The sequence below is a fragment of the Hippocampus guttulatus genome, chromosome 1 (assembly GCF_054856545.1).
Source record: "Hippocampus guttulatus isolate MCC_2025c chromosome 1, RoL_Hgut_1.0, whole genome shotgun sequence".
NCBI lineage: Eukaryota > Metazoa > Chordata > Actinopteri > Syngnathiformes > Syngnathidae > Hippocampus > Hippocampus guttulatus.
This window is the reverse complement of record NC_141261.1, coordinates 22,605,027-22,618,583: the sequence shown is the minus strand read 5'-3', so window position 1 is coordinate 22,618,583 and position 13,557 is coordinate 22,605,027. Positions and strand designations below refer to the sequence as shown.

Genomic DNA, 13,557 nt, shown 5'->3' with positions numbered 1-13,557 from the left:
GTCATCATCACACTTTTCATCTTCCACCTTCACTGGGACCCTCAAGGTGGGTTCAAAAAATGCTATAAAAATCTAAACATACTTGTGGACTTATTCCTTTAAATTGGAATTATTTCAAGATTTACTGGAGTCTCGTGTGAAAGTTGAGGTGGCATTCCGATATGTAAAACCTCAGGTTCGTTCGATTTAAGAGACCTCACTGACTGTGTTGTAAATAACAGTAGTCAGAAATGTAAATCCATTTGTGTGTCCCAACCAGCTCCCAGCTAATCCTGACCTTGTCAAAGAAGATGAGCTATAAATGTGGTGGACTTGACACATCAGTTCTGGACTGTCTAATTGGAGATTGCTGCATGGGTGATGATCCTAAATAATAACAACACCGGGAAGAAAGGCAGCAAATAAAAAATAAATCTGATAGTCTGGATTAGCTGCCATTAGGGGCTTTATTCGAACCCAGGTCAACTCAAAGTCAGCTTTCTTTCCATCCTCTCAGCTCACAGACGTATACACACACGATTTGCCACAAGCAACTGAGGGGACGTCTCATTCTTTGATCCATGGCGAGTCATTGTGGTGGTGTCAGCTGGTAGCATCTCTTTTATCGCACTGGAAACTAATGGGAACAGCGACTGCGACTGCAAGAAGTGGGGGAGAAGACTTAAACGCGTGCACGTACATACACACGTGCACATAAGCTCACACGGCGGGCGGGGGGTGGTGGGTGGCTGTGAGCTCACCAGGGCCGGGGGGCAAGTGATGTTTTTCTTGTTGGCCTGGGACTCTCTGCTTGACTGCGGCATACATATTTCTCCTTTTGATAGTTATTTATTTATTTATTACTTTATTTATTCTTTGCCCATTACCTCATTTACCCCTGTAGTTCAAGTTAAGCTTGATCCCATTTTCAAACAAAATGTCCTTGTTTCTACAAAAAAAAAAAAAAGACCCATACACAAGGGATTTCATTTCCATTTAGCGGCGTATTGTGCTTTTATTTTTCCCCACATTTCCTCAAATGTTGAGTAGAAATACTTGAAACATCACGCAATGGAACAATGGCCAATTACTTCAGGATTCAGCAGTTCATCTGACTTCCTGACAACAGTGTTCATAAATCATGGGACTGCTACGGAGCACACATTATCGTCATATTTTCTATAACTCTTTATTTTTTTCATTCTTTTTCTTTTTGTAGAACATAAACAATCGTGCTTTATCATTTGACACCATTTAAATACATATCATGTCTATATAATGATTTACATTAGGCAGTGAGACAGTTAAAAATATACAAAACAATAGTGTTTTACGAGACATAGTTTCTGTTTTTAATATAATCATCGGCATCTTCATTGTCATTTCGTCCTTCCGTATATTTCTGTCAGATATGTGCTTTAGCTTCTGTGACCAAAATATTATTGCAGAAAACAGCAATTTTTTTTCAACATTTAGACATTAACTTCCAATGTATTACAGACATTCACAGTTACATGTTTACACGGTACGGATTTACAACAAAGTTCCAGAGAAAACTGGTAGAGTAACTTTATACAAATAAATGAAATTTCACAGGACATGAACTGTAGCCATTTCACATTTCCACATTGTTGTTTAGCTTTTCACGGTCAACCTGTTACTTTCACACCTTCACACGTTTCTCGCAGTAGCTGCCGCAGAAGCTAACTAGCATTGTGCTAAGCACGCTATGGTAAACGTCTGGGCAAATTAAAGCTTTGTGCTTTTCACAAATAAAGCAAAGAGACAGCGGAAACAAGAAGAGAAACAGACCACTTGCTTACTGGCCTGCGCTTAAACATCTACATATGTATTGCTGAATACATGTATTTATCAAACTATAATTGATTGATACACGTACTGAAAAGTCATGACTCAAACACAGACTTGGTCCAGGTTCTTGTGCTAGCATATGATATGGTCCTTTTGTTGTTGTTGTTGTTGTCGTTATTCTTGCGCCCAGTCATGGAAACAGTCCATGGCTTGCTTAAAATGGATGTTTTGGCTTAAGGCCATCTTTTTTTGGTCAGGAATTTCAGACAATTTTCACTGATGTTCCTGAGGAAAGCATGCAAATAGTAAACAGCACTGACTGTCAGGATTAAGGGATAGTCTGTATTTGTAAATCACTTTCTCTAGCCCTGTGCTTTTTTACATTTTTTTTATTCTTTTTTTTTTTGTTGTTGTACCTCTTCATACCCTGTGCTTCTGCCAACCAGATGCTCAAACGGCATAGTTTTTGCATGTCTGCCTATTGATTTGGTCCTCCGTCACATCAACAACATAGAGTATAAAACCTCCTAAAAATAATTCTAAAAATGTTTCCATCACACAAAAGTTGTTTTTGTTTTTTTTTACTGAAAAAAGGAAAGGGAAAAATAACAGTCTCTCTCACACAAAACATGACTGGATTGCTCCAGCTGACTTCTAAACATGAACTTCTTATTGGCATTGTGCTTTCCTCACAAACTCCTCAACTTCGCTCTGGCCTTCAGTTTGCCGTGGAGAGTGCAACGTTTTGAAAAAGAGACAACTGTGTGAGATTTAGTAAACATCCACGATAAAATTGACAGCCCTTGCTGTCGTCAGCGATGTCAATTTTGTTCACTACTTCATCTACTATATTCACACAGGTATTTACTCAATTCATGAAGATATTCAACATATTTCTAATCTAGATCTCTATTTATTTATTTTTTCTCACAGTATTACACAGTATGTTTATTTAATTTGATTTATTTTTTTAATAGTCAGATTTATGGTTGTACCGGTGCACACTAACAGTCTTTGATATATTCGAAATGCAAACCAACAACAGGACATCGTTGGCTTGAACATGTAAGAAAATGTAATATGGTTGGAAAATCTATTGTATTTCGATCAGGTATTGCCCTCGGAGGTAGGTGAATCAATTAAAATCTTGGAAGTAAGTCCTTTATAATGTTCTCTTTTGTCTACATGCTCCAAGAGGGTTTCTTTGTTGTCTACACGTTGGCCTCGGCAGTGGTCAGGTTAGAGGTCACACTTGCTGGGTTCCGCGGGTTCACGAGCTCCGTTGGATTCGCTGGGTTCGGGGGAGGGATTGTTGGACTGACTGTTGTTGTCGGAGGGTTGGCCGGACTGGCCGTGGCCGTGGCCGTGGCGGTTGTGGTGATGGTGGTCACGATGGTGGGACTCGTTGCTGGGCTCACAGGGCTAGCGGCGGCAGCCGGAGGGTTAGCCGGCGGTGGAGCCGGTTTCGCAGGCGCTTCGGGGCTGGTTGCGTTGACGGGAGCCGGGTTGGCGGGGACTGGATTGGTCGGGCTGGAGGGGTTAGCTGGATTAGTGGGGCTGGGTATGTTGGCGGTGTTTGTTTCCAACTGCTGCTCAGGTCCGTTTTCCTGCGGTCGCCTGACAACTGCTGGAGGCTGAAGCATGATCCGAAGTCGCTGGCAGAGAAATGCGCACGAGTTACCAACAGTTGTGCAAACTTTAGCCCAGCAAATTCCCAAATGCTCATACCTCTTTGTAGGTGCCCTTGAGGCCAAGGTACATATAAATCATGTAGCCCGGTATGAGGACCATAGAAGACAGAGCCATGAGCCAGCCCACTCCCTGACCCCAGCCTGGGAACACGTATTCTCCCATGGTGAGAGGAACCATTTGTACGGCGCTGAACAAGAACACCCCCTGTGGGAGACAGGAGTCACTTTATGCATCATGACACCGATGGCTCGTGGCGGCGGGTGGCTAATATTGATTTTTCACGTTTCGTTTTTCACATCAAGTGCGCTGATCTCACGCACAGCGACAATGAGAGGGGTGAACACCACCCAGCACATCTTCCACCACACGCAAGGCTTGTAGCCGATCATCTCCTCGATGTTCTCATAGAACTTGTTCACACCTGCGAGACAAATAAAGGGAGGGTGAAAAATCCATTCCAATTTGCTGCAGGTTTGCCGTGCATGATGATGAGGGCGGCGAGGAGACGAATGAGCGCTCGCGACCTTGACGGTGAACAGCGGCGCTTCTGACTCGCCGAGTTCTCTCCCCTTTTCAAGTGTCCTCCAGCCTAGTATGTTGCCGAATGAATGAGCGAGCAACGCCCTGGTTTTAGTGACACTAGAGTGATACACACCGTAGCACCAGGATATGGAGATGCATTCAAAGAAGACCAAGAAGAGCAGACACATTCCGCTGGCGGAATAGTAGTCAAACAATTTGAACACGTAAATCCCTCCCTGGTGGCAGAAAAATGGAGTTGGTCCATGTCAGCATGATATCACGCAATAACAGTTTTGGGAAAAAGCCGCCTGCTGTACCTGCGTGATGTTTGAAAGGCCGATCACATAAGACACCAGGCAGACGACAGCGATGAAGATCTCTCGTCTGCCTCGGAGCGCTCTGGGAAATTCATCTACTAAAGCAGTAATGAAGCCCTCCACAGTGCAGAACTGAAGGACGAGAGCAGCAGGCACGGAGATAAATATGAAAGGCCATTACGTACCACCGTTAAATCTTGCTGTGTGTTTGCGCTTTATTGCTAATTGTGTTTTTTGGCTCTCTCTATTTATTAGCTGCCATTCCAGGGCTCGTATTTAAATTGCAGCATGCATGTTCACAATTATATTTTCTAAAACTGACTTGTGTGGTGTTCTGGCTCAAGGAGGATGACAAATCACGATGACAAGTGCAGAGAGCATAAAAGTGTCCAAAAATGCCGTCATCTTCTGAATGATCCACTTCTTGGGGTCCATATTTGGAAAAATTTAGAGATTTGCATAATCAACGATCCTATAACACCGATGGTCATAGGCCAACGTGCGGCTGCCTCAGCGCTTTATTTTGCCCGCATTTGAACTGTGACATCACAAAATGTGAAGCAAAACAAAGTCGAGAAATTGCAGGCAGTGAACCCCGCAGGCACACAGAGGTGATAAAGTTGCATTGAAAAACCTTGACAGCTCGTGTCGAAACTGGGTTCTCACCGCGCGCATGAAGCAAATTGCATTCTTATCATGCAGCAAGCGGCTGCTGCCGTGTGGTATGCAACTGCATTTGGCTATTTAGGTCAGCCCAGGAGCAGATCGGGAGTGAGCCCACTTACCTGGCTGTCTATACCCAGCATGAGCAGCATGGAGAAGAACAGAATAGCCCACAGTGGAGACACAGGCAACTGGGTTACAGCCTCTGGGTAGGCCAGAAAAGCTAAGCCGGGACCTGGAGTGCAAATAGCAAAAATCACCTCCCGTCCAATCACATGCAGAAATTGACGGTGAAAACTTTTAAACAGGAAAGCACCGTTGGTGGTGTAGTTTAGTTTTCTCACTCGCGGACAGAAGAGTGGCAGTTACCTGAAGCCGCTACGTCTGCAATGTCCTTCTTGGTCACGTGTGCCATGAAGCCAACGATGGAGAAGATTACAAAGCCAGCAAACATGCTGGTGCATGAGTTGATGCAGCACACGATGATAGAGTCTCTAGGGAAAGCAAGTGGGGGAAAATTCACGTTTTGCATGTGGACATAGCATATTACGTAGAGTGGAGGGCCGCTAATCATCAAAACTGCTGCTGCCATGCTGCTTGGGGAACAAAAACAAAACAAAACAAAACAAGTGGCAGCCTTGTTTTATTTTCTCTCAGTGCGCAGACTAAGAACAACTGGTATTGTTCTTGCATGCCAACGTCATTCCCACACTTGTTCTTGACATTTGCCACTGTCTCACCTGTAAACATTATTATTGAATGGGTTGTAGCTTCCAAGAGCTATCAGTGAGCCCAGTCCCAATCCGTAGGAAAAAAAGATTTGGGTTGCGGCGTCCAGCCATACCTGACGGGAGGAGCACAAATGTTGAGATGCAGCGGTCAATGCTTTGTCCACTCACGCATGCGGGTGGGGATCTTTTTTTGGACGAGCTTGTCATTACCTCCGATGCTTTGAGCTTTTCGAAATCTGGGGTGATGTAGAACAGAATTCCCTCTCTTGCCCCAGGCAGAGTCACTCCACGGATGAAGAGGATGAAGAGCATAAAGTAGGGATACGTAGCCGAGAAGTAAACCACCTGTGAAGTGGGAAGCAGCAATCAGCGAGACCTCCCCAATGGATACCTTGCTGTCAGAGATTTTCTCGGACAAAGTTAAAGAAATGACTCGGCACACAGGAAAATTGTCTTCAATATCGGCGGGAGCGGATCTCTGAGAGCGAACGACGGTTTAGTTGCTCCGATGATACACACTCAGCTCCCTCTCCGCCGGTTCGAACTTTTATTGCAAAATACAAGAAAGACACTGCCCCAGAAATTTGCATACCGCGCCCCCGGGTCCGGCCCCTCGGTAGTGATCTGATCTACCCGAATACACAAGTCACAGACTTTGCTGTTGACAAATGTCCACCTGGGCGCGACAGCTGTTCCCAAACTGTCTTTTGGTATTCAACAACTCTTTGTTCCCAATTTGTTTATTCTCACTCTGTGATTGAATCTAGCCTTCGTCCATCTGTTCGCCCCCCTTGCTTTGACGTGATTACTCAAGAAAAGGCCCTCCGCCCAAACGGCCAACACCTCTGCGCTGAGCATGTCCAGACATGCCCAAATTAACCGAAACTTTAAACATGATAAAATTTTGTTCATAGATTTCTCTATCACTTGCAAACTGGCCCCATCCAGATAGCATCATTTATATGGCGGCTCAAAATTTTGGATGGACAGTAGGAATGAATTGATTGTTAAGAATTCTGTAAATTGAGAGGAACTGATTATGACGAATGATTGACACCTGGCAGAATATCTGTTGATTCAGTTTCACTTGGTTTTGGCCCATAGACACAGACGAAGGGGCGTAGCCTGCATTTGGGAAGTGGGGAGGTTCCTTACTCATCATTTTAAAAGTGAGGGTTTCTGGCAAACGAACTTTTATTGCAAAATACAGTAGTAAGCCAACGATGTAACAGCCTCTTTCATTTAACTGCTAGTCTACTTGGTGGCCAAAGAATGAAATCACCAAGCTGGCGACACTGAACAGATAAATTCAGTAAACAACATTCTTGTCAGCAAGCTTATTGGACACAAAATGACCGTCCAAATCCTCATTTTCAGCCTCGCAAAAATGAATAGTGGCTGCATTTCCTTTGCCCGGCATGAAAGCAGGCGTACAGTTGTGCCCATAGATTTACATCGCTATTACCGTATTGGCCCCGAATATAAGACGGTGTTTTTTGAATTTGAATAAGACTGAAAAAGTGGGGGTCGTCTTATATTCGGGGTCTAGAGATTATACCCGGGGTCTAGAGATTATACCCATTCACGACGCTAGATGGCGCCAGATATCATTGAAGCGAATGCTGAACTTGACTCTCCAAGCCAAAGTGAACCCCTGCCACGAAGAATAAAAATAGCAGTAACACGAAGAAGAAAAATAAAAAATAGTAGTAAGAAGGAAAAGAGAAGAAAATAATAGAATAGATAACAGAAAATGGAGAAACGTAGTGACAATCTGGAGAAAAGTAGGTCGAAGATGGGCCAGGTTAACCGGCAGCTGAGGAGAAGTTATGATGTAATTTACATTTCAAAAACCAGAAGCCATTCATTTACGAATGTGATTGCACTTTAGATTTGAATGAGGCAAAATAACATGCTTTTCCTCTCAAATATATTGTTATAATCATTTGTTTCAGATGTACTGTAATTATTTTCTGTATAAAAATTAATTTGGTGTTCAAAAAGTCTTTTTTCAAACTTGAGTCTTGAAAAAGAGGGGGTCATCTTATAATCAGGGCCGTCTTATATTCAGGCCAATATGCTATATTCTGTGTTTTAAGCAAAACAAGACATTCATGACCCTCAGCTTGGATTTAGGAAAACTAACTAGTCCAGTGGTTAGCACGTCGACTTCACAGTGCAGAGGTACCCGGTTCAATTCCAGCTCCGGCCTCCCTGTGTGGAGTTTGCATGTTCTCGCCGGGCCTGCGTGGGTTTTCTCCGGGGGCTCCGGTTTCCTCCCACGTTCCAAAAACATGCATGGCAGGCTGATTGAACACGCTAAATTGTCCCTAGGTGTGAGTGTGAGTGTGCATGGTTGTTCGTCTCTGTGTGCCCTGCGATTGGCTGGCAACCGGTTCAGGGTGTCCCCCGCCTACTGCCCGAAGACGGCTGGGATAGGCTCCAGCACCCCCCGCGACCCTAGTGAGGATTAAGCGATTCGGAAAATGAATGAATGAATGAATGAACATTTCTGTCTGTTTTCTGGTACGGTTTAATTCAAACACTACCCCAGTTATTTCCAAAAACTTGGAAGAGCACTCGATCGCATTTTAAAATTTGAAAATGCCAAAGCCCACGAATACATATTTTTCATGACCGGAATAAATATACATGAACATGGCGATATAAAAAATGCTAACTCATGATAGGTCCATTTCATTTGTAAACACACTCTTTCATCAATCCACATAAATAATATGAAACAGATTGAAATACAGTATGAGCAAGAAAATGAGAACATTAAATCGGCCTATTTACTCATTACACATGGCCAAAAGATGGATTTTATCAATTGCAATCACGTGCACCTTTATGATTCCTACATAGGAAATATGCGCAAAGCACCAGTGAGTTTCAGTATTGTAGAATTAAAATTTGAAAAACATTTTGAGCAGAATTGGGGTTCGGTCAAGCACAGTCCTTCTCAAACAGTGGTGCAAGCTCCCCTGGGGTGTTTGGGGGGGGCACGCGCGACCTGGGCAAAATGCTTTTTTGTTGTCATTGAAAAGCCACTTGAGTAGGTGGCATTGGCACTCTCATTTTTATTTTATTTTTTTTTATGGTGGGGGGGGGGGTTGAAATTGGTGCATTTCAAGTTTTTCTGTGACAAATTGAAAACATTAAATTTATTCTTTGTTCATAACCTGATTGTTATTTCTTTTTTGTTTCATTTAATATTAATAGATGTAATAATATAACCAAATAACAACAATAATCATAATAAACAATCACTAGCAAGTAGCAAGTAAGCTAACATACTGTAAGTAACAATACTCCTTTAACCCCCTCTCCAACTGAGCTGCGAACAGTACTCTTGTCACGGTTCGTTCAAGGTCTCAAATGTTCGCCAAACGGTCACCAGATGTTCGCCAACAGTTTTACTGTTTTTTCTTGTTGCGCCAAGAAAAGTACAGGCGATGACAATCCAACATTCGCACAACTTCGAAAACACTCGCAATCGTTCGCTTTTAGTATTGGCGTTAGAGCTCTTCCGCGACAGTTTTCCCATAAGCAAAAAAGGTGTGCGATAGCAGCCTCACAGATAACACTTATTTACTTTGCTCAACATTTTTTCAGCAGTCATCCATCTGATCTGCTCCGTGTGCGATTGATCGTTTGTGCAATGACTGCTCATTATGCATTCAAGGACGGCTTGGAAAAACATGTTACATTTTAAATAGTATGAGAATTTTTGGTAAATGTTCGTGTGTGGGGGGATTGTCGAGGGTAGGTGTGGGTGGACAAATCCCTTCGTCTTCCCACCTCAACAACACCCCTGACAAAAACGTCAAGAAACTGAGCTACTAAGGCAGCAATGTCTCCGGGCAACAGTGGTCTTGACTCTACACGAAATGCCCACTTTCATGCCAGAGAGAGTTTCTGCCATCCCTTGGAAAGTAACCCTAAATCCGTTAATTCTTCCCCCAGTTAATTATGTGCCGTAAATGTACACTCCTGCTCTTAGTGTCTCTTGAAGACCAAACGGCCAGTCGGCCGGCAAAGATGCTGAAGCCTCACTGAGCCCATCTCCTCTTCTCCATGTGCACTCATGACAGCGTGCGAGCTATTTATTTGCCAAACGTGCAGAGGAAATATGATGTTTTGTGACCAAGTCTAATTTTATTTGCCATGGCCACGTGACAATGGCTACGCATGCCCGCGAGGGAAGCCGAAGCGCTTTGAGAGAAAGGGCACGACAAACGCAGATTGCGGCCAATGGCTGTTTGTTGCTGCGCCTATCATGGATCCACACGCACTGCTAATAGTGGCAGGAGGCTTTCGAATGACAGGAGCCACTGTAAGGCACACTTAGACTCTGAGCACCACTATTTGCTGTCGCTGATGTTGAAATCCACATTGACAATGCTGACTGAATTGTAAATCCTGCATGAGGCTATATTAGACTGATTAATAATGCATTCCGGTCCCACATATCTCCTAATTGGAACTCATGCGAAAGCTCTTGATATGCAAATATGCCAACGTCTTACCTTCCCTGTCCAGCCGACCCCTTTCCAGATACAGAAGTAGACGAGGACCCATGCGATGGCCAGTGTGATTGCGAGTGGCACCCGAATCTGGCCCGGTTTTTCCAAGCCATCGGTCATTTCATGCACATTGCGCCTATAAATCAAAGCAAGTGACACTATGACTGTTAGATGGCCTTTGGTTTTTTGTTTTTTTAAAATCAGGGGTACCCAAATCCGGTCGTTGAGAGCCACTATCCAGCCTGTTTTAGATGACGCCCTCTTCCAACGCAGCGGATGATGAGCTCATCGAGCCATCTCAAACTGGGAGCATAGGGGCTCTCGATTACCAGACCTGATTGAAGGGATTCATAGAGGGCAACACGAGGATGGTATCTTACTCCCAAAATTCCACCACTGCACTGGTGAGATTGGTGGTGTCTGCAATGGAGTAATTTGTATAGCACTTCTCTGTGTTCCATAGATTGTTGCATGAGCTCCATGGTAGTTCCTGGAATAAAACAAACACACACACACACACACACACACACACACACACACAATCGTGTTTATGATTCTAAAATGTGATCCTTTAACGAATGGTTGCTATCCTTTATCTTTATTTTGTGTACTTACAGCGGTAAATGAGTTGTACAGGTAATAAATAGCCCAGGAAATGATTACAATGTAGTATATGTTAAGCCAGAAGGAAAGAACAGCAGCTGCAAGGCCCACACCTGTTTTACACACACACACACGAATATGCCATTTCAACGATCAGTGTGTGTGTGAGTTGATTTCTTATTTAGATCAATTGGACCATAAATATCTTATATCTTTGCATATGTATCGGGAAAGGAGCTCTACCTTTAAACATCGGAGCCAGTTTCCACACACCGAGCCCTCCGATTGAAGTGTATTGACCCAAGGAGCATTCCAGAAGGAACAAGGGCATCCCAGCAAATATGAGAGTCAAAAAATAGGGAATCAAGAAGGCCCCTGGATGGAGATGGAAACGTGGATCAAGTTCAGACATCAGCACAACATCACATCTTCATGTCAGTGGGAGTGAAATCAAGAGGCGGAAGTTTGGGGCGCAAGAAAAAGGTTGTTTACCTCCGCCGTTTTTGCCACAAAGATATGGAAACCTCCACACGTTGCCCAGTCCGATTGCATAACCCACACACGACAGGAGAAAATCAAATTTCCCTCCCCACGTTTCTCTGTCTGGCAACTCCTTTTTCTTATTTTCGGGCTTGACGTCCAGCGACTTGGGCTTGTCATTATTGGCGGCCACCTCGTTCAGTTCCGTCACTTGGCCATCCGTTTTGGTGCCGTTTGTCGCCATGTCTCTGGCTTTGGCACAGGCCCTGGCAGTCGGACGGGAGGCTTCGGCACCGGTCCACGTAGACAACAGCTTCGCGGTTTTCGCACCAAACCTTTGGAGCGAGCGTGCAGGGGAAAAGAAGCCCGCGTACACACGGAATCGTCAGTCGCCGTGAACCTGCAGGTATGGGAAATAGAGCAGTTGGTCCCATTTTTCAGGCGGCCCGAATCGGCTCATCATGAGGCAATACGCCGTGTGCACATTTTGCACCGCGTTCATTTACTCCGCGTTTGGCGCAAAAAAACTCATTAAAAACCGAGTAGATCTGCTTTGCATTGATACGAGCGTTTCAAACGGACATGGAATATCCAGGTGTGAATTAGGACCTTTGACAAGAAAATAGATCCATTTCGATCAGAATCGAACACTTAAAAAAAGTCATCTCGGACTCAACGCAGATTGCGCGGAAACGATCGGCAGTCAAAACCAAATTGTTTTCACAAGACAAACAAAGTCGGGCATTTAATTCACCAAACGAACAAACCTATTTAAAAAAAACACCTACATGAAACAAAAACGAGGTGGAGAAAAAACTTGGATGAATCACTGCAAGGTCAAGACGTGCGGCAGCAAATCGCCTTTGAGCCTATGGGAATCAAAAAGCAAGAGGTGTCCTCCTATTACCACCTGCAGATTCTCCTGACCCTTCTTGCAAAAGTGTGCACGCAGAGAGGTCTCGCACCAGCTGTGAGACACAACACACCGTGGAGACAAAGGGATGTCCAATGCGTAAAAGCCTTACGCAAATGTCCAAGCCCTCCACCCCGTCTTCGTAGCAAAACACGCACATTAATATGATCGCACATTTGCACTTAAAAGGACGTGACATTTCAGATCATTTGTTCTTCTTTATTCTTTTTTTTTGGGGGGGGGGGGTGAATTTAGCGTGAAGACACACGGCACTCACACGCACACGCACGCAAACACGCCCGCGCACACACAGGCACACTAATAAACGCATTTCTTGTGCATTCGCCGCCTGCCGCAAAATCAAAACGATAAGAATCATGCATTGAGACATTTGTTGTTTGCAAACACGCGCGCGAGCACGAGCCAACACACGTACGCGCGCACGCACACGCACGCACCAGCACCTGGCGTGTATATACTCACAGTGGACGTGGCGTGAATGTGGAGGATGCGCAGCCTGCCCCGAATCTGCGTGGATACCTCCTCCTGTGGATGAAGTTGTAAACTCCCAATTTGTCTTGGAACATCAATCGGTTTTACTTCCATTAAAAGCCTTAAAGGGACCATGCAGCGTCCAAGGGGTCCAAAGCGCAAGAGCTGTTCAGCCGGGGAGCGGTGCTGAAAAGACCAAGAGGAGGACGGAAAAGAAGAGAATGCAGAATAAAAAGAAGAGCTGGCGGAGTCAACACGGGCAGCAGCCGCTTTGCCTTCTTACGCGACTGTCTAACATCAACAAGCAGAGAATCAACTCCCATCACACACCCTCAATGTCATCTCAAAGTCGACCCCCCCTTCTTCATCTATAGGCTGCACTGACGTCAAACTTGCACCCTTTGTATTTTTCATATTGTTGTGCTCCTCAATCCAATCACAACATTTCACGCTCTTTTGAGCATTTTTCTTGAAGACAACATGGTCAATAAATATGAAGACGTCCATATTACAAGACTCCCTTCCTCATTGTAAAAGTGTTTGCTTTATTTCCCCTGATACTCATTTTACAATGAATGGATCCTGCGCCCGTGCATGTGTCACAAAATATGCATGCAGCTCCGCTTCCAGCAGCAAGCTGAATTTTACAGATTAAAAAAAAAAGGAGACCCATGGGGGCAATGCAAACCTCGATATTTCGACTGGGTGGCCAGCCGGCGGCTGTCTGCAGATTGAGATGAAGGCAGCCGGTCAATAAAAGGAGGGGACACAGCAATGCCCTCCAAAAATGAGGTGATGATGAGGAATGAGGTCTTGGAAGGACA

General features: G+C 44.5%; 1 protein-coding gene across 4 annotated transcripts; it reads right to left on the bottom strand.

Moving 5' to 3' along the window:
• Positions 1-963: 963 nt before the first annotated feature.
• LOC147211005 (sodium- and chloride-dependent GABA transporter 1-like) lies at positions 964-13,085 on the bottom strand. 4 transcript variants are annotated; one of them, XM_086120048.1, is made up of 15 exons: positions 12,725-13,081; positions 11,341-11,663; positions 11,092-11,223; positions 10,861-10,961; positions 10,626-10,735; positions 10,249-10,381; positions 5,927-6,061; positions 5,726-5,829; positions 5,355-5,479; positions 5,108-5,220; positions 4,323-4,454; positions 4,139-4,241; positions 3,804-3,904; positions 3,520-3,687; positions 964-3,446 (listed from the first exon to the last, which is right to left on the bottom strand). In XM_086120048.1, exons 1-15 carry the CDS (start codon positions 12,826-12,828, stop codon positions 3,003-3,005), a joined length of 2,328 nt encoding a protein of 775 aa, XP_085976174.1. In that variant the 5' UTR covers positions 12,829-13,081; the 3' UTR covers positions 964-3,002. The 4 variants fall into 4 exon arrangements, with proteins under 4 accessions (XP_085976174.1, XP_085976158.1, XP_085976149.1 ...); XM_086120032.1 differs by having other exon boundaries at positions 3,804-4,241; positions 11,341-11,728; positions 12,725-13,085; XM_086120023.1 differs by having other exon boundaries at positions 3,804-4,241; positions 12,725-13,085.
• Positions 13,086-13,557: the final 472 nt, after the last annotated feature.